The 20,427-nt window shown below is 33.2% G+C and overlaps 1 protein-coding gene across 5 annotated transcripts in view; it reads right to left on the bottom strand.

The window, feature by feature from the left end:
• Positions 1-293: 293 nt before the first annotated feature.
• The window catches only part of Oamb (Octopamine receptor in mushroom bodies), a 553,519-nt gene continuing 533,385 nt past the window's right edge, over positions 294-20,427 (bottom strand). For all 5 annotated transcript variants that reach the window (XM_075375815.1, XM_075375839.1, XM_075375832.1 and 2 more), the window contains one exon: positions 294-2,273. In XM_075375815.1, coding sequence (XP_075231930.1) covers positions 825-2,273 — 1,449 coding nt within the window. In that variant the 3' untranslated portion in view covers positions 294-824. The remainder of the gene's footprint in view (positions 2,274-20,427) is intronic.

Below are 20,427 nucleotides of genomic sequence, written 5' to 3'. Positions count from 1 at the left end.
TTCATTTAATATTTTCATCTTCTTAAAATGGAGGTCAGATGAATATACTGTACTTAACTAAATGGGAATTTTATATTTTAAAATTTGGTAATCTAAATTGATTAAACATTTATAAAAGCTAGTGCCATTTGCGATGGCAATTTCTATTTAAGAACTAGTCCACCTTCAGATAATTTTATCCTTTCTTACTGATACCATTCGTACAATACTCTCAAACTGAGAGTTCATGCGAACTAGACTCGGATATTTTACGAAAACTTTTGTACTTTCTTCCTCTAAAATATTCAAGTAAGTTAATTGCAAATTTTTTATTTAAAAATAATTTATATAATAATTTACAAATCGTTAAGATTAACATCTAAAGCATAGCCACTGATCACTTGATGTAACACATTTTTATATTATAATTAATTTTGTAAGAAATTATATGATTTACTTAGATACCCGCATATATTTATTTTTCATCGTATATACATTTATACATTATAGAATAAATACCTTTTATTAAAAAAATATAAATTTAGTTTTAACAACATTGTTTTCATTAATTCAGATAACTAATGCGTCACTAATTTTATTTACAACTACTCGTGTTGAGTCTAAATACAATGTAGACTATCGGGTTAACACGACTGATTAATTGTTAGGAAGGTAATATAAAAATGTAAAGTTCGCAGTAGTAACTCATCTGAAGTTAGTATTATAAAAGTGTTTTCTGATTTGGAAGTTCTAGTCGGAAGAAGGAGTCAGACCTTTGAGGGAATGGCCGACCACGACACCAACCCTAAAACGAGGTCGGCCAGTGTGCGAGAGTTTTGCGAGGGTCATCTGGAGTCTGAACCGGCTTCATTATTAGCATCACTGTCTTCTCCAAGAGAATTTTTGGCAGGCTGATTAGATGCGTCGTGATTGTACCTTCTACCTAGTTGGGAGCCGTCAGAGCCACGACGATTATACTGAGAACTATGACGAGTTTCCTTTACACAAAAACATCTGCAGATAATTCTTTTAAAGGCAAATCTAAAGTCCTTACTGAACAGCGCATAAATACACGGATTGATCGCTGAATTACAATATCCCAGCCAGAACATTACCGAAAATAGAACCGGATTAATACATTCGACACAAAATGCCCTAATTAGATACATAGTAAAGAAAGGAAGCCAGCAAAATATAAAACCTCCTACAATTATTCCTAAAGTTTTGGCGGCTTTCGTTTCCATTCGAAACCTTTTGACTTGCGCTTTAATATTTCTCTTTCCCATGCGTGATATTAGTTTTGGCTTATTGCCCGGTATGTTGCTATCCTCATTTGTCGGAGAGGGAGAAAGATCTTTCGCTAGAGTAACACTAAGAGGATCACCAAGAAGACGAGGTCTTGAAGACTCTGGGCTGCTACTAGCACGGCGACCCCTTCGATGCGAAGTAGAGAGACGTGAGCCGGTAACTCTTAAGTGGCAATTCGGATCACGCGATCGGTAGATTGTACTGGTGTCCGAACCGGAGTAATGAACGGCATACAAACCTCCACCACTGGAGCTGCATGACGGTGGAGAGGAAGAAGAGAATGATCCTCCGGGTGGAGAGCTGTTAGCTACTGCACTGATTGCATCAGTACTGGGATAACTGACACTTATTTTAATCTTTTCGTGTGGTCTTCGACAGTTCCCCGGTGATCGACCCGGAGAGTTCGTAGCACTATTTACAGTGCTGTTTGTAGTGGTAGTGGCATTACTGTTATTCCCGCTGCTTCCTTGCATTACAGATCCTCTTCCTCGATGAATTCTCAGAGTCAGGCGTTGCTCGTCAAACCTGCTTCCCATCAGTTTTGAGCCTTTCGTCGTTCTAAAACCTTGATTGATGGCTCTAGTAGTTTGAACTGCAGCTCTATAAATTCTCCAGTAGAAAAACAACATGACGAACATGGGAATGTAAAAAGATCCCATGGCAGAATAAACTACATAACCGGTTTCATTCGTCAATTCGCATACCCACGGACAAGGAGGATCTTCTGGAAAAGCGGTTGGTTCTACGTTTTCAGAGTCTTTCCAGCCGACAAGTGGAGGAAAACAGATGACGAAACTGAGGACCCAGACTGCAGCGATAAGAATTTTCGCTCGACCCATTGACATGATGCTCGGGTATGTTACCGGCCTTGTAACAGCTACGTATCGGTCGAGTGAGATTGCACACAAATTGAGGATGGATGCGGTACACATCCAAACGTCAACAGCTAACCACACCGAACACCAGAGATCACCAAAAATCCAAACCTGTAACATAAAGGTAATGAATGTAACATAAAATAATGAATACAGATTACTAAGTTCATATTCTGACAAAATAAAATAATATAATCCAGCTAGTATTGTAGCTGTTAAAAAATATGAATTGACGTAAGACTGGACAAATCACATTTTAAATTGGGTATTTTTAATTAAAATAAATCCTTACTTTTATAACAATATGCTTGTCTTAAATAATCTCTTGGTATCGCTCTTGTAATTTTTTCATTAACAATATATTCATTTATTAAAAGGTAAGCTGTCACCACAGGTCTTCTCTGATGCCGCATTTGAGTACAAAAGGGGTACTAATTTTACGCGAGTTTGAGTGTCCGTGAACCATAACATTCATTAGAGTTCGTTTACAGGTTACAGTTGTAGGCCTGAAATTGGATAAGACAATTCTCGAAGTATAAAGATTGTTATTTTGGAGTATATATAAAAAAATTAAAGCAAAGGAATAATGATGGTAAAATCTAATGATGAGTTTTAAAATTAAACAACTAATGTAAAACAGTATGTTGAGTAGCGAGTGCCGTAACCTAACTTTTGTAGATGACCTGAACTGCAAACAAGTAACAGGAGAAAATGGCATAACCATTCCTACGATTAGATCGTGGAAAGCCAAGCATTTTAGTAAAGGTGGAGAATGGAACGGTATCTTCTTCCTACTGAATCAAATATAGTCGAATGAAAACTTCTTCCTTTTTAGGATTATTTCTCTTAGGATCTTTGAAGTAGGGGTAGTTCCTCAGAGTGAAGCTAGTAATGAAGTGAAGACATGCGTAGCTCCGACGTTGAAAAAACTATAATTGAGAAAGTGATAGAAACGTTCGACCAAAAGAGCTAAATAGCAGACTCGATAGAGAGTGATGAAAACGTTTGGCTATACACGTTGCGTGGAGTAAAGCGTTGTACGGAACGAAGAGATGAACATGTGAAGATTATTAAGGAAGAAAGAAAAATAGAAACTGAAACATGAGATCTGGGTTTCAAAAACTAACTTCGGGAATAAAGAAAGGAAGAACCAGAGAAAATAGAAGAAAGACGGATACTAAAAAAATTACAGATAGAAAAATAAATTGGACTGAACGTAGTTGAGAAGAAACTATCTACTAAAAGAAGTAACGGAGGAAATCGTAGAAGGAATAACAGAAAGAGAAATAGAAAACTATAGACATTTATGGTTACTAAAGCCAGCTACTGAAGGATGAAGAGGGATGTTAGGTGAACAATCTTTAAAAGCGATATCATGTGAGGTGCTGAATCTTCTGCTCAGAGTTTCAGCTTTCCATATAGTTCTCTTGCTGGAAATATCCTTAATCAGTTACATCCATATTCATTGAAATACATATTTGTTTAAAACTTTTTATCGGATCCTTTTACTTGCCAAAGCATTTCATTTTACATGTTATATGCTGGAACATTAAAGTAATGCAAATCACAGATATTATTACTTTGATATACTTGCAATTATTTAAACATTAATTAGTTTTGATTACATCAATTAATTTACACGTAATTGCACACCATTTACTAATAACTCTCGTATTTTTCTTTACGCTTACAATTATTTTCGAACCCATAACTTTATTACTGCTAATACATTACTTCAGAATGAATTTATTGTTTGATCGTTATTCTCTTTAAACTTATAAATATAACGATTTATTTCCTAATTAATTTTGCTTAAGTGAGGTTTAACTTTTTTTTATCTTACAATAATTAGTCAGGTAATCGCCTGCCTAATTAGTCACCATATGCGCGACTCCCTTTGCAAAGAGAGTGCATTGAGCGCTCAAAAAAAAAACAAAAAAAACTAGAGCCCTATCAGGCGCTTTCATGCTAGAATGAAAGATATTAGCACCGAAAGGTCCTCAATGGACGGGCTAGAAGGAATTCACGTCGGGAAAAGGATGAAAATATTTTGCTAATCACCCGAGTAAAAATATTATTATCCCAACATCTACAAAGGATCGTAACGCGATACCAAACTCCGCCCAAAACAAACTAAAAAAATATACTCGTATAACTGTCGTTAAAATTAAATAACCGCAAGATAGACAGAAAGACCCAGTAGCAAAGGACTGATATCCAGACTCTGCAATAAATAGGGGGATAAAACATCCTCGACATCCTTGCGTTCCGTTCTATTCCGAGAGCTTTAAATGTATTATTTTTAATACCAATTCACCAATTCATTTCAAATAATTTTGAATTTGCACTTACGACCGAACTTAACTGCATAAACATATTATATTATAAAGACAGCGTGTATGAGGATGGCTGAATGATTCAAATAAATTAAAGTGAACAACTAGATTCACGAGCTACCGGCCTCTGTGGCGCGAGTGGTAACGTCTCGGCCTTTCATCCCGAAATCCCGGGTTCGAATCCCGATCAGGCATGGCATTTTCACACGCGCTACAAATCATTCATCTCATCCTCTAAAGCAATACCTAACGGTAGTCCGGAGGTTAAACAAAAAAAAAAGATTCACGAGTTACCGGTTTGAGGGAGGATATATTTTTGTGAAGAAAATAATAATGTACAACATAGCACAACCATCGTTAATTATAATTGTGATTGATTAATTTAAATTTAATGTTAGTAATTTCAACAATAAAAGTAAAATTATTTTATTGCTTATGCTTTTGTTTTCTTTTGAAGAAAAAAACCAGGAAAATTGTTTTTTTTTTTTGTTTTGTTAAAGAACTATTACAGAGCTATTACTTAGATCCTACTTGCTTATGTGCATATAAGCCAACACACAAACACACACACTTATAAATATATACGCAGTATTGTACTTATATTCACAATATACATATATTGTAAGTTAATTTCTACTTCATAAACGATACTTTTTCTGTACCCCTCAGCTAGCAATCATTAATTGGGCATGCTTCTCCGATCCATCTGTTAGGATAAATTAAATTTAAGTGAGCTGTATAATTTCAAAAAGAAATTAAACTACGTATCTTAAGGTTAAAAAAAAATTTCAGTTTTTTCAAGCGGTGCGACTTCTAACAATTTGTTAAGTGAAAATTCTTAGAAATTCTGCATATCCGTCTTTTAAGGTTGTTTATTGAAAAAAAAACGATCCAATTTTCGTTAAAACACGCCTTACATGAACAGAAAACCGTTTTCACAATCGGTTTGGAAAGTATATTTGCATTTTTTCATGAGAAGTTTGTAACCATACTACAAACATATACAAGATAACGTGTTCAAAATCTTATTTTAGTGGTTGACGTCTAAAACTAAGTATAAAATTTACATGATTTCTTTCTTTATTCTCTTGGTATTCTTTTAGTTATTGACTAAGTAACAGTGTAAATAATAGTGCAGACAAATATATATTTTTTAAAATGCTGCTTGAATAATTTCATCACGTTTCAATAAATATTGACTTTAAAAAAAATGTTTACTTGAATTTTATTTACTTAATTTACAATTTTCTCTAAATTAAATTCTCTGAAAATTTTATTGTTAAGTTTTTAAACGTATCGATAAATTAATAACGTTAATCTTCTCCAAAGATAAAAAAAGGTTTTTGACAGAACGAAATTTTGGATTTGTTACCTCACAAAATACGTATTTGGCGATTTATATCTTTGGAAACTGTAATTTTCATTGAAAATGTCTAATAAGTTGAAATTACTTTTTGCAAATGTTGAGTCTAAGAAAATGCTGTTTTTTTTGTACAGTAAAGTTTTTAACCTTGAAATAATTTTTTTTAATATACGTGACAAAATTAATTTATAAAACATTAGTTAAAAAAAAATTATTAAAAGTAAATTTCTCACACGTAATTATTTATAAAGAAGTACATACTTTTCTTTTAAGTCATAATTTATATTGTGTAAAATAATCCGATGTAGGATAGCCTGCACTGATTGGCTGCGCGACTCATTCAGCTAACGTAGTCAACCGTTGGAAGAGCAATTACTCTTAATTAAAACTAATTGATTAGTTCAAGGATTGTTTGTGATAAATAACCGAATTCAAACGAGATTTTACTTTGATATGTAATTTAGTTTTATTTATACAGGAAGTGGTACAGGTCTAATTCAGATTTATTTTCTAAATTAATTTTAATTAATAAAATAATTACATCATATGACGCAATCTATTGTAGCGGTTCACATAAAAATTGAAGTAGCCTATCACCGTTCTACTAAAGTAACGCCGAACCTACTTATTAATACAGCAGTGTGTTGTTAATTTGTATGGATAGGCTATATTTTATCAACTCATTCGGTAGAATGACGCCGGTGAGAGTTTGTCCACACCGACTTGTTTACTCTGACTAACTCGCAAATCGACATTTCAAAATTTGTAAAATTGTTTTTAAATATAAAAAAATAATAATTTTGATAAAATAAAGCTACATATCATCGCAGATATAGATGTTCTAAATGAATATAGGTTTATTTTCGATAAATATGTGATAATCTCCGTAATTTCGCGTTTTCTAATTTGAAAATATGAAATCTTTGATCTTGTAACCCTGATTTTTTTTCTCTAAATCCGTTTACGAATCGCGCCGCTAGATAACTGTATCGATAGTACTAGGTAGCGTACAAAAACTTGAAATTCATACTTGAAATAATAAAATTTAAAAGAAAATATACTACAGCTTGTTTTAATAATAAATACTCTTATGTAAATGAAAGTACTGAAGATGAAACAATTTCTTTAAGTCCCATCACTTCATTACAAAAAATAAAAGTATTAGTTTACAAGAGATTACACTAATTTCATTAAAAAAGGAATAAATAAAACAGAAATAAATTGGTAAAATCTTTGTTCTACAATTAGAAGTATTTGGTGGCGATGGGGTCGTGATATTTCGAAAAATTATATTTATGGTCCGATTTGACTCATATTCAGAATATATATATATATTAGTTGTGAAATGAAATATTTTTGCAAAAAATGGATCCGTTAGGTGGCGCTGGGGTCGTGATATTTCGAAAAATTGTACATATAATGAATATACACACACTCACACATATATATATATATATATATATATATATATATATATATATATACATTACACATACATACAAATGTATACATATATATGTCTATACAAACATATTTTAATAATTCATTACTTTATATTTATTTAGAATTAATATCCAACTTTTTTACATTTTTGATACCTGTATTTTTTGATAATTTTGTGTCAACACTATTTTTTTTAATAATGCTGAACTGTTTTCACATTATTATTGCAATTGCTCCAATCAGTGAAAATAAAAACTCATACTAATGGGTGACTAGATATCGACTAGAAAAACTGATTGATGTGAACTAGATCATTATTAATTTCGTTTTTACTGCAGTGAAAAAAAATCTTCAAAAATACCTAACAAAAATACCTTCCTTAACTTTTGCATCACTTAATGTAGGAAATTTGTCTTTTACGTACTTAAAGGCCTGTCCTTCTTGGTTCATGCTTTTGACAAAATTTTCATCAAACCCAGCTTTATATGAACTGGTAGAAGAATAACCTCTTTTGGGTCCACGAGAGGCTCGGCAACGACATTTTTCTTGCTAGAGTTAAATTTATTGCAGGCCAGTCTGCTTCAGTACAATGTGATTTCCTATCTCTTCTGTCCCACATACGTAAAAAGCAGCAATATTTAGTATACCCCACTTGTATTCCTAAGAGTACAGCGATGACTTTTAGATCGCCACTCATTTTCCACTTGTGTTCACCATATTTGATTGAGTCTAGGAGGATCGCCATATTTGCATAAGTCTCCTTCATGTGAACTACACTTTGATTTTAGCCAAGAGACCGAGAAGCGATAATTCTTTATATGAACTGCATGACCAACAGGAATAGAAGGAAGACGGTTGCCGTTGTGAAGTAATACAGATTTCAAAGTAAGCTTGGAGGAGTCTATGAATAGCTTCCAATCAGTTGGATCATGATTCAAATTAAAAGATTTCATCAAGTCATTATCGTCACAGCAAACAATAAGATTGTTTTCCTTCTCAAAAAAAAATAAAACAGATCCCTATGATGTCTGTGGTGTGAGACCCTGACATCACGTTGGAGAAGATTCCATTGCTGTAGTCTTGACCCTAGAAGTCAAGAAAAATCAAGGTTTCGAATGAGATCACTCAATTCTGCTTGAGTCGGTATGTGAGGTTTATCATCTTTTTCGTCAAAATCAGAGTCATGGTATGTGAAAATGCATGTTGGGTTCTTCTTCTTCTTCTTCCATACTGTTTTCATTTTCTACTTTTTTTCATAATTTTGGGGTGGAGTAGAAACTGGTAAACTATCTGAATGTAGAATAGGTCGAATAGGGCAGATGGAAGATTAGGGTACTGAACTGTTCCTCTCTTCTTCATTGACAATCCTGCCTTTATAGGTGGAGTCATGAAAAAATAGCAGTTATCTGTATGGTTTGTAGGCTCACGCCAAACTATGGGCACAGCAAAAGTCATAGATCGCTTTTTATTTTTCAGGCATTCACGTAGTATAACTGAACAAGAGTTGGAACATATAAGTGGAGCCCATGGCTTATCCTAGTCCCCTACCTTCATACTAAAATAATGGTGATAGGTAAGACTACCTATCACCATAAAGACAGATACCTATCACAAGAGGTGACAGATTGCGTTTCTGTGACGAAAATGTTATTTTACCACAAATGTAACAAAAATTACTCACTGAATTTACACATTTTCATGGCATTTTGATTTAACGAATTTTTCACTTTAAAAGCACTCGAAAACCAGAAATTCTTCACCAATTACAACACGAACAATATGAAACTTACAGTTACAGTAACATTAATAATGTTGATAACCTACAAACACCTGGAGAACGTTGTGTTTTGTCATTTAAGAGTTGTGACAACTCCAAAAACAAAATTACCCCCAAACTGAAAATGTAGATCAGGGGTAAAAAATGACATGTCATTGTAACTCCAAACCAAGAGCTATCGGTCATCTTTATGGTGATTTTTGAATTCAGTAGATAGAAATACATAAGAATAAGTTATTCTTGAGTCCGAAATATTTTCATTGTTGGGCAGTGTAAACAATAACATGGGATGTTATTATATATATATATATTATATATGTTATTATATTTTTTTAAATAACATACTTCTCATGTTATTTTTAAAAAAATGCCACACGGGGTAACCTTACAAAAATAAAATGATTACCTTTTTACTTTACAACACCATTTTTGGAGTAAAAAATAAAAGTAATTACTATACTGGTAAAAATCATATAAATACAACTTATTCTAAAAAATCTAATTGTTGTAACTAACAACCTAATAACCAGATCTTTATTTATAGCAATACGTATTTTTTTATTTGTATGTGTTTTTTATATGATTTAATTCACTATATCAGCTTGTAGGCTTGAATATGGAGATATTTTTAGGACCACTCCTAAAATATCCTAAAAAATATCCTATAATAATAAAAATAATCCTATAATAATAAAAATAATCCTATAATAAGGTCCTAAAAATATCTTTCGGGATTTTGCAACATGTGGAAGACTGAATCCAGACCGGAACTCGAATTATATTCTCATCATTACGTTTTGTTTTGTAAAGTTTTGAATTCTAAGTCATGTTTAAGAGACAAAAAATACGAATTAAATTCGGTAGATCTTCATTTCATTAATAATCAATTGGTGAATAATCAAATTAATACGTCACAAACCTTTTACGGCTTTATAATTTATTTTTAAGAGGATGTTGTCTCCTTCGGTTTTAGAAAGAAGATACATTTTTAATGTGACATTTTTTGATGGGTTCAATCAACTGACGTCGCCAAAATCCGAGATAAATGACATATTCCATAATGCTTCAATAAATTTAATATATCGAAGATTCAGAAATTTTGTATATAAAAAAAAATAATAATAATAACAATATATTTTTCTGAATGGAATGGAATTGTTAAAAAATTGTTTAGATAATAAAATATTTTGTAATTTGATATGAAAATGTATGCTCTGGTGTATTGTCTGAAACTTGTGAATGGGATTAGAGTGTGGAAAATTTTAGGTAGTAAAATCTGACAAGTCTGGATCAGTAATTTAAAATATAATTTTATTGTAAAATTTAAATGAAATTGTAATTTGTATTTAAATATAAGTTACTTTTTATACAGAAAATGAAATAATAATCCAATTTGAATTAGTCCAACCTAAAATAAAATTATAGATAATAAATCTAATATTTACACTATCAGTAATATTAAAAGCTTGTAATACTTGAAATAATTTCAAGTCTGAAATAACAGAAATAAATGACCATCTTATTGTTATATTTTTTTAATGTCGACAACCGAACTCAGCTGTAAGTTTCTTGTTAACTGTTTAATACAAAATAGATGGGAAAGAGGATGTAAGCAAAAAAAAATAAAAAATAAAAGAGCGACGGAAATTAGAGCTCCATTTGTCAAAAAAAGAATTTCCCAGAATATATGAAGAAATAATCCTGCCGAGTATCATTTTTCACATCCCCCACACACAAAATTTAAATCGCAGAAAATGTAATTTTCAATATTTAAAAAGCTTAAGTAAAAACTAATTTTTTAAATGAAGTACGCTAATTTGAGACAAATAATCTTAAATTCATTATTTTTTCATTACAGGAATTAGAATTAATTAAAAAAAAAAATCTTTTATCCGTATCTTTTTGCTATTGAAAATACTGCGATAGTCTAGTAATTTGTTCATACTTATAAATATTAGCACACTATTTAGAACTAAGTTATATGGTATATTTGAGTGTGTGATGATTTTGAGCGTTAATATCTTTCCAATAAAAGATATAAGCGCAATTTCATGTACCCTGTAAATTAAAGTATATGAAAAGGATAAGAAATACGATTCAATAGAATTGTATCACAGGTATTGTAATAATTTACCTGTGAAGATTTGTTCATATCAATTCTTGTGGAAATGGACAATATATTTTCTATTTATTTTGTCCTTATTTTTTTAGGCCAATGATATTGGCAGTTTGTAGGAAGAACGAAACTTATCGGAAAATGTAGTTCGCTCGAGTGGATTTCTCGGCAAGTGGCTCTGATATTACTGGAGCTTAGCCTACGTATTCTTAAAGTTTATATAAAATTCTCTTCACTTAAAAAAAAAAAAACTTATTTGCTGGTGATACTTTCTTAGAAAAATTCAGTGTAATTTTACTGAAAATAAAATTTTGTAATAAATGAATCATTGATTTAGAGAATCTAACGTATATTTTAACAAATGTTTAATTGAGATATTTAATTTGTTTAAGAAGTGTTTCCTAGTTACTTTGAGTTAAAATTCCCAAAATCGCAGGTATTATTATGAACTGAGAAATTTTAAACAGTTCAGTCTCGTCACAGAAAAAAATTAGAATTTTATGAAGTGTCCAATACTTTTTTACTTTGTTTTCATTTCTCTGTGAGCAATAACTATCTTTAATGCTTCAAATTATTTTTAGCTGAATGCCCACTAGCGACTGAGAATACTAGTATCAGTTGACTTCCATTTAAAAAAATAAATATACCACCTAGAAGAAGAAGAAGAAGAAGACTCGTTACGTTGTATATGTTAACATTTTGAAGGTTTGAACAACTAATAGTTTTATTGAGTGGCAAGAAATAAACTGTCAAATAAATTTGATCCCCCATCAATAGATTCATCTTCCGATATATTTTGTAATTCTTTCAAATATATGTTTTAGGTATGTAACTTTCTGCCCGTACAAATGATATGCGATTCTCAGCAAACTCTCAACTCAAACTACAAATTATCAACTATACAACTTGATATCAATTATCAAGTTATTCAACTCTCAGCAAATTATCAGATTTTCTGACTTTGGTATGAAAAAATTCTATTTTGAATAAGGTAAGTAAAAGCGGTATCCAAAAGGGATGACAGCTATATAAAAATGATGCCTAATTATTTTTAACATATAGAAAATTAAGGATTTGAAATCGTTACTTGAGCGAATAAAATGATTGGAGTTTTATGGTTAAAATCGTTAGAACTTCTTTTCTAATAAGTAATTACGAATAACAGTAATTCAGGCAAAAGAATATCGAAGTAATTAGGAAGATTAAACAGATCACCGGAGAAAGACGGAAGAGGATGACGAGAGTTTGTAGTAAGCTACAAAAATTATGTTAAATTAAATTATGTTAAAAAAGTTAGAATAATCTTGCGTTTTGATATCACAAGAGCATCAAAACCTGCAATTTAAGAACGATGCGTTTTCATTGATAGAAGTTTTAAACTATACTATTTGGTTATGCAGTTTTATAATCTCCAAACATCGGATGTGGGCTACTTCTCAGTTTCAATCGAAAGAAAATAAATTATAGTATAAGTAAAATCTAAAGGCGGGTCTCCCCTACAAGCTAGAGGCAGCTAGCTTGAAATATATTTATTTTGAATAATAATGAAAAACATTTGAGGTATAAATATTATTCCCTTGTAAAGTAAGTAGGTGTAATTATATTAGTTATATAGTTACTATTATTATTATTATTATTATTAGAAGAGTTTCTGAGTGTTCTCCAGTATTAAGATACTTTGGTCTGGCAAATAGTTTCGCTGATCTATTAGATCATTTTGCTCGTCCATCTATTGATGAAATACATCGAGTTATAGTTGGTGACACTGACTAGGTTATGCTAGATGGAGTATATGAATATATATATATATATATGTATATATGTTTGAATCCATTTTCATTCTTATTTCAGTGTCTAACTATTAACCTTTTCCATTTAATTCACCTTATAAAATAATATTATAACTTTATATTAGTTAAAATAGTTTTATTCAGAATTATTTTCTGCTTATAGAAATTATTTATTGCTTAATAATAATCACAATTAATTATTTCTCTGGTTTTATTCTTTTTTATTACTTTGCATTTCTTACTGTTTTAAAATATATTATTATAAAATTATGTTCTGATTTTGTATATTATAAATTTTGAATTGTAAAATACTAAATTGTTATTCTTTGTAATTATAATTATTATTACTGGATCTGTTATTATTATTAAAATTGTTTTGGACCATTTTATTAATATTATTTTTATGATTATGGACAGACTCATAACTTGCATTTATTATTATATGTATGTAAATTTACTATTGATTTATAAGATGGTAAAGGCGATGGTCTGATTTTCTTGCCGCAAGTTCGTTTCTTAAGTTATGTATTTTTGTAAACTTTTGTGCATTGTGACTTGAAACTTTAATTATTGTTTCCATTGTTGTGAATTTATAATTTATTATTAGTATTGTATTCCGAGATTTATGTATTTACATATTGTATTTTCAATTTATATGTGAACTGTTACTTATAACTATTGTATATATTTTTATGTAATACTGTGCAACATACGAAGGCTTTGTAAAGCTGTTCTGTTGCACAAAAAAGCAAAATAAATAAATTATTATTATTTTAAAGAAAAGACTGGTTGCGGCGATGAATCAGGAAGGTGGCCTGTCACCTAACCAGTAGGGTTTCCGGTAGGGTCGGTTGACCCTAGAAGCAATTCTGGAGGTTGTTGTGGCAGTGCGGCGAGCTGAGGACCACAATTATTTTTCGTGACGTGTGGTCCTTCTTGTTATGTTGGACGTAAAAAAATGCTTTCAACTCCGCATGATGGAGCGATATGATTCGGGTCCTGGAACATTCGTTCCATGTGCCTCAATACCTTCTCAAAATGGTGGACGCATACCTGAGGAACCGCGGTCTCATTTACGAGACTGCGGCAGGCTGGCGTAGGACTACGATCACGTCAGGGGCGGCGCAGGGGTTGATTCTCGGCCCAGACTTTTGGAACGCCGGGTCTACGATGGCTTGCTGAGGCTGAAGATGCCTGAAGAATCTGCCTTGATTGGGTACGCTGACGACGTTGCGCTACTTGTCGCAGACCGCGACGTGGAGCGCGCCCAACTGAGGCTCAGTCGAGCCATGCACAGAGTCGGTGCCTGGCTGGACGATCATGGATTGTCTCTAGCCCTCAGCAAAACGGAGATTGTAGTTCTCACGAAGAAGCGTAGCGACACCCTTCTCTCTCTGCGGGTCGGGGTAAAGGTTGTCGAGACCAAGCCGGCCGCAAAGTACCTCGGTATGATGATTGACCGGAAGCTCAGCTTTGCTGAGCAGCTTAGTACAGCCACCGACAAAGCTGCAAGAGCCGTAACTGCTTTCAGCCGGCTTATGGCGAATGTCGGTGGACCGAAGGCCAGCAGACGGCAATTGCTGATGTCCACGATGCACGATGCATTCCATCCTATTATACGAGTCGGAAGTGTGGGCCCAGGCATTAAGAGTTGCGAGAAACCGGAAGCGGCTCGGGCAGGTGCAACGCACCGCAGGCTTGCGAGTCGCTTCCGCGTATCGGACGGTCTCCGACCTGCAGTACTTGTGGTCGCCGGCGTCATACCCATTGCTACTTTAGTAAGGGAGCGCCAGGTGATCTACAGGAGGCGACGGGCAGACGAAGACCGGGTGACCATTGCCAACGAGGAACGCACTCGTACGTTCCTCGCATGGCAAGAGACCTGGGACCACGAGACGAGATGACGATGGACCGCAAGGCTTATCCCTCTGGTCAGACCGTGGACGGAGCGACGGCATGGAGAGGTGGAGTACTACATGACCCAATTTTTAACGGGTCACGGGTACTTCCGCGCTTATCTCCATGTCACAGGGAAAGCGCCGTCCCCCGACTGCCTGTATTGCCCCGGTGTACGGGACGACGCTGAGCACACATTTTTCAAATGTGCTCGGTGGGCGGCAGATCGAGGCACACTAGAGGCAAATCTCGGAGCACTGAATCCCCACAAGGTGGTTGGGATGATGCTCCGTGACCTGAGCAGCTGGGAAAGTGTAGCCCGATTCGTCGGCAACATTCTCAGGGCAAAAAAGGTTGACCTGGATAGTCCTGAAAATTAGGTAGCACCTAATCAGGCTAGTATAGGAGGACTCGACCGGAAGTAATGTGTTAAACGGTTACGGGTCGAGTCCTGGTTGAAAGGGGCGTGGTTTTAGTCGGTAGTCTGCTGATAGTGATTGGATAATACCATCAGCGGGAGCCCGACACTCCGTGCGTAAATGCATTTCCACCTCCCTCCGCAAAAAAAAAATAAAAAAATAAAAATATTATTATATAGTTAAACAAAATTTCAAAAACTCTCTAAATTGTTTAATTATTTCTTCTATCGATACACATATTAATGGTGTATCGAGAAGATAAAGGTGATCAGCAAGATTTACGATGATGCAGAAAGACGTATAAAGTCAACCGTTTAGTCGAGTTGGTTGAGTTGCCGACAGAGAAATTTCTGGATTCAAAAATTAGTTAATTGAAGTTGTAAAATTTTTTCAAATAAAAATTCTTAAGGTATATGTGTGAATAAAATTTGTTGAATATCGAAGAATATACAAACACCCAGATATTTATGTTTAGTAACTAAATGCTGGAATAAATATTACTAAATTTTAAGAAAAAGATACGTTAAAATATTCCTTTAGAACTTCAGTTTATTTTTAAATAAGAGCAAATTTCAGTTAAATTCAATCTTTGTAATCTCTCAGTACAAAGTTAAAAAAAAAAATTAAATAGTAGTTTCTTTAGCCATGAAAGGATTTTACACCCACCTGTTGAATAATCTTTCAAGATCACTGGGCATGATGACGGGAGTTTTTAATAAAATCGACTCTAATTGAATTTCAATTATCATACGTAATTTTTTAAATTTAACAGCAAAAATATTTTAAATTATAATTGTAGTTAGATATCAAAAGTTAAATAAAAAATGATTACGAAAAATTATTAAAAAATGAACACTAAATCAAAATTATAAAATATTTATATTGTACATTGCGATTAATTATGAAATATTAGCAAATGTTTATATAATATTACCTCTCCTTTACCTATACCAGTGCAATTATCATCTTAATCGGAGTGTATTCGTGCTATTTTTTGAATTTCTGTTTTACTGCAGATGAATAAAGATAAATATCGTGAGGGTACGCATGTATGTCTTATTGTCAATAATAATTCTATTATACGCTCAATTAATTATTTCTTCAACAATACATTATACATTTTTTTATTTACCAGAATTTTCTTTAAAAAAAATGTATGTTGAATATATGTAATAGACAATTGGTATACAATAATAGATAATAAACAATGTTTAAGTGCTCCATATAACAAGCAAAAAAAAGAAAAAAGTTGTTACAAAACTTTTACCGGTCCGATTTCATTATTAAACAAAGAATACATATCACATTCACAGAAATAGTACAATTCTTATGATTATTCGTTGTTTAATAAATGAAATCGGGTCGGTAAGAGTTTTGTAACAAATTTCTCTTTTCCTTTCTTATTATATGGAACACTTAAACATTGTTTATTATCTATTATTGTATATCTATTGTCTATTGCATATTTTTAACATGTATTTTTTTTTAAAGAAGAATCTAAATTAATTACAGAATTTGCTAATAGAAATGTAGTGTCTTACCTTTATTGACATCAGTATCGTTCTGTTAAAAACAGTTTTATTTATATTACAGAAATTTTAGTTTTTTTGAGCGGAAGAGATGAATCTGCAAGACTCTTACCGTACGGTTTACAATATCATTATAATTTTTTTTGGATATCACTCCGTTTTGTTAGATTATTCTTTTATTTTTTATTAATTACTGATTTTTGTCTTATGGATTTATTATTAGAATCTATTGCCTTTCTAGAAAAAACAAATTGAATTTCACGGCCAATTTTTTTTGTTAATAGTTGATCATTTACTTCGTACCATATTTTTCCATTTGTAATAAAACTAGTATAATGACCTTTACCGTGATGTAATATTGCACTTATTAGTTTGCAAGTGTAACCCTCGATTTTTATCGTTAAATTCGATTTTTATCAGTAAAATTTATTTCTGTTTTATTTATTACTTTTTTAATAAAATTAGTATAATCTCTTGTAAACTAGTACTTTTTTTTTTTAAGAAGTAATGGGAATTAAAAAAATTGCTTCATCTTCAGTACTTTCATTTACATAAGAGCATTTACTATTAAAACAAGCTGTAGTATATGTTCTTTTAAATTTTATTATTTCAAGTGCATTATCAAGTTTTTTTACGCTAACTAGTTATATCAAGTACTGCTATCTAGCGGCGTGATTCGTAAAGGTACATTAAAAAAATGAATAAAATGACATATTCCAGTCCTGCAGTTCATCAAATGGAAAGAAAACGTTGCCTAACAAAATTGGAGGTATTTTTTAAAATAATTTTCAATAAATATAAAATAATCAGATGCTTCACCAAATCTATGACATATGCACATACATAATAATGCCTAGGATATTACATCGACACATTTTTAAAAGTACGTAAAATTTTATTTCAATAATAACTTTTGAAATGATTTTTTAAAAAAAAATTTACAATTTATTGCTTCAAATTTTTTACAATTACAAGGTAATAATTATTATTAAATCGATGTATTTTAAAAAATAGTTAAAAAATGAAGTCTGATTTGAACCGATGTGCCTTCCTTTGTAAGATCCAAATGTTTCATTAATTAAAATTTTATTTGACTATAACTCTGGAACCAATGGAAATAAGTACCACTTATGATATATTGTTGAAAAGCTCTCAATGAGGGCTTATAAATGCTCTTAAAAAAGTAAAAAATTCAAATTATTATGGATTTTGGTCTTTTTTGGACACTTTTGGTTCAGTCGATTGCAATCAAAAGGGGAGGTGCACAACCAGACGTTACAACAGTCCTAAATACAAAATTTCAACATCCTGCTACTAATCGATTTTGAGTTATGCAAGATACGTACGTACGTACAGACATCACGCCGAAACAAGCCAAAATGGATCCAGAGATGGTCAAAATGGATATTTCCGTTGAAAACTGAAATTTTTTCGCGATTACAATACTAACTTCGTCCAAGGAAGTAAAGATTGAAGGTAATTTTAATTTTTTCGCTATCCTTTTTTCTGTCAAACTAGATAATTTTATTTATGAAATTTTTCTTAAAGAAGTTAGTAAAACCAAAGGAAGGTACACCCTCATTTAACTGCTTTTCATCTAGCTAAAAAATATGATAAAATTCTAACGATTTACCCGATTAAATTCCAGATCTTTTCACACTATTCTCTTCAAATTTGCGTGTTATTCAATCAAATTGGAATTATTGGATATCTTTCAAGTAGAAGAATCATTATTTTGAAGGTTTAAAAATCACAGTTATGTTTTTTTTTGATAAGATGAGTTAAAAAATAATGATTTATAATAAAAATAGTCAAGTCACGTTACGGATGAAGTCATGTGAGTAAAATGTGCTTTGTATTTATATACTTGTAATGTTTATAAAAATCTGTTTAAATATGTTGCATCATAGCTACTAAAGCTCACAAAAGATATCGTATTGACTTACTAGTAGCTACCTACAATAGCAACAATGTAATTCATATTATTACGAGATCGATACAGTACTCAGCAGAACTTAATATAGTAGCTATTTCTGAAGAAAATTAAAATTATTTTTTCAAAATACCACTTTATGCTTATCATAATGACTAATTTTTATCACTGTAATTAATGAACGTATTTTTCTTAATCGGCTTATCAAAATGACTTCAGTAATTTTTTTTTTTAATTATTATTCCTGATTAAAATATTTATTTTTTTAAAAATTAATTTTGATTGGAATACCACTTTGTCCCTTTGATGCGGACAAAGTGACGTTGAGTTTGAGTCTCTCTTTTTGTGTGTTTTGAGCTGTTCGTCGTGTGTGTACCTTCGACAGTTCTGAGCAAATTCTATTTGAGTGCTTTAGCAACGGTAGCGTTATTTAAATTAAGACTCGTCAATCACCGCTTGTACATGCAGTGCAAGATGAATATTTGTTTGGGTAACCGCCTCAGCGTGGCGATGAGGTGGCAACGATTCCTGGTCGTAAGTCCCCGTAACGAGTAAAGGGTAGCGCCCTTAGTCCTACTCGTGTTCTTTTAAGAACGAGGGCAGTAATCCGTGGTTTCTTGCCGTACGTACTGTGTGTGTTGCACTTAATCGATTCAGTAGCGGCGAAGAGGTGCATAGTGTGACAGGAAAATATTTAAGGTCTCCGGCTGCCCGTCTCGCTGCGGGCAGTTGTCACGTTTGTGGGCTTGCCCAACCTAGTGAATAGGAGGAAGACAGCGAGAATCTCATTTAGTCAGGCAGGATTAGAGAATCTTCGGCCATGGAAGGGTTCCAGGAGGTGAAGAAGCCGGAGCCCGTGCCATCAACAAGCTTTTCTGAGGACACGGTGAGTTAGACGGATACGAGCTCACCCACCCAGGCTAAGGCGACCCTGGCAGTCAAGGAATTTCACAAAGAGAAAGGCAGACCTAGCAGTTCTGCTCCAGTGGCTGAAGTAGTCCAGGAGGACTTGGACTACTTGTTTTAATTTTTAGCGCTTCCCGGCGGCGTTAAGAGGAAGACGGTTCTTTCCCGTCTCGCAAAGATCAAAGAGGCGTTTTCGGCGGTGGTAGATGGTTTCGAGGCTTTGGCCTCCAAGCCCCAAGAGGCGAAAGTCCAGCCCAAGGTGGTTCAGGCCCCAACGCAACCCAGGCGCTACGCTGACGTGCTGCGAACCAAACGTGAAACCAGCAAGGCGGCTAAAAAGCCGGAGGTTCTATTTCTCAACAGGGTAGAGGGCTCGAAGACCAGGAGCCAAGAACTGAAGCGTGATTTCCGCTTCAGTTTTGAAGATTAGGGACATAAAAGAGAACAACAAAGGTCTCCTTGTCACTGAGACAAGGAGACCGTCTGCGTCATTAAGGAGTCTCCTGCATTCCAGAAGCTTGAGGTGAAGTTAGACCCCAAGTGTCTAAGAAGGCCCCGTGTCATCGTGTATGACGTCGAACGGAGCCTCTCCGATGACGAGGTTCGGTCTCTCATCTGACAGCAGAACACTGACTTGGACGAGGCCTCGTTTAAGGTTCAGTTTAGGCTTGTCTTCAAGACTAGTAAGCATGATTCCCCATGGTATCACGGAGTGTTTGAGGTAGGCGCTGATCTCCATCAGAAGTTCGTGTCGGAA

Source organism: Lycorma delicatula, chromosome 1 (genome assembly GCF_047948215.1).
Source record: "Lycorma delicatula isolate Av1 chromosome 1, ASM4794821v1, whole genome shotgun sequence".
Classification (NCBI taxonomy): Eukaryota; Metazoa; Arthropoda; class Insecta; order Hemiptera; family Fulgoridae; genus Lycorma; species Lycorma delicatula.
This window is presented reverse-complemented; position numbering and strand designations above follow the sequence as displayed.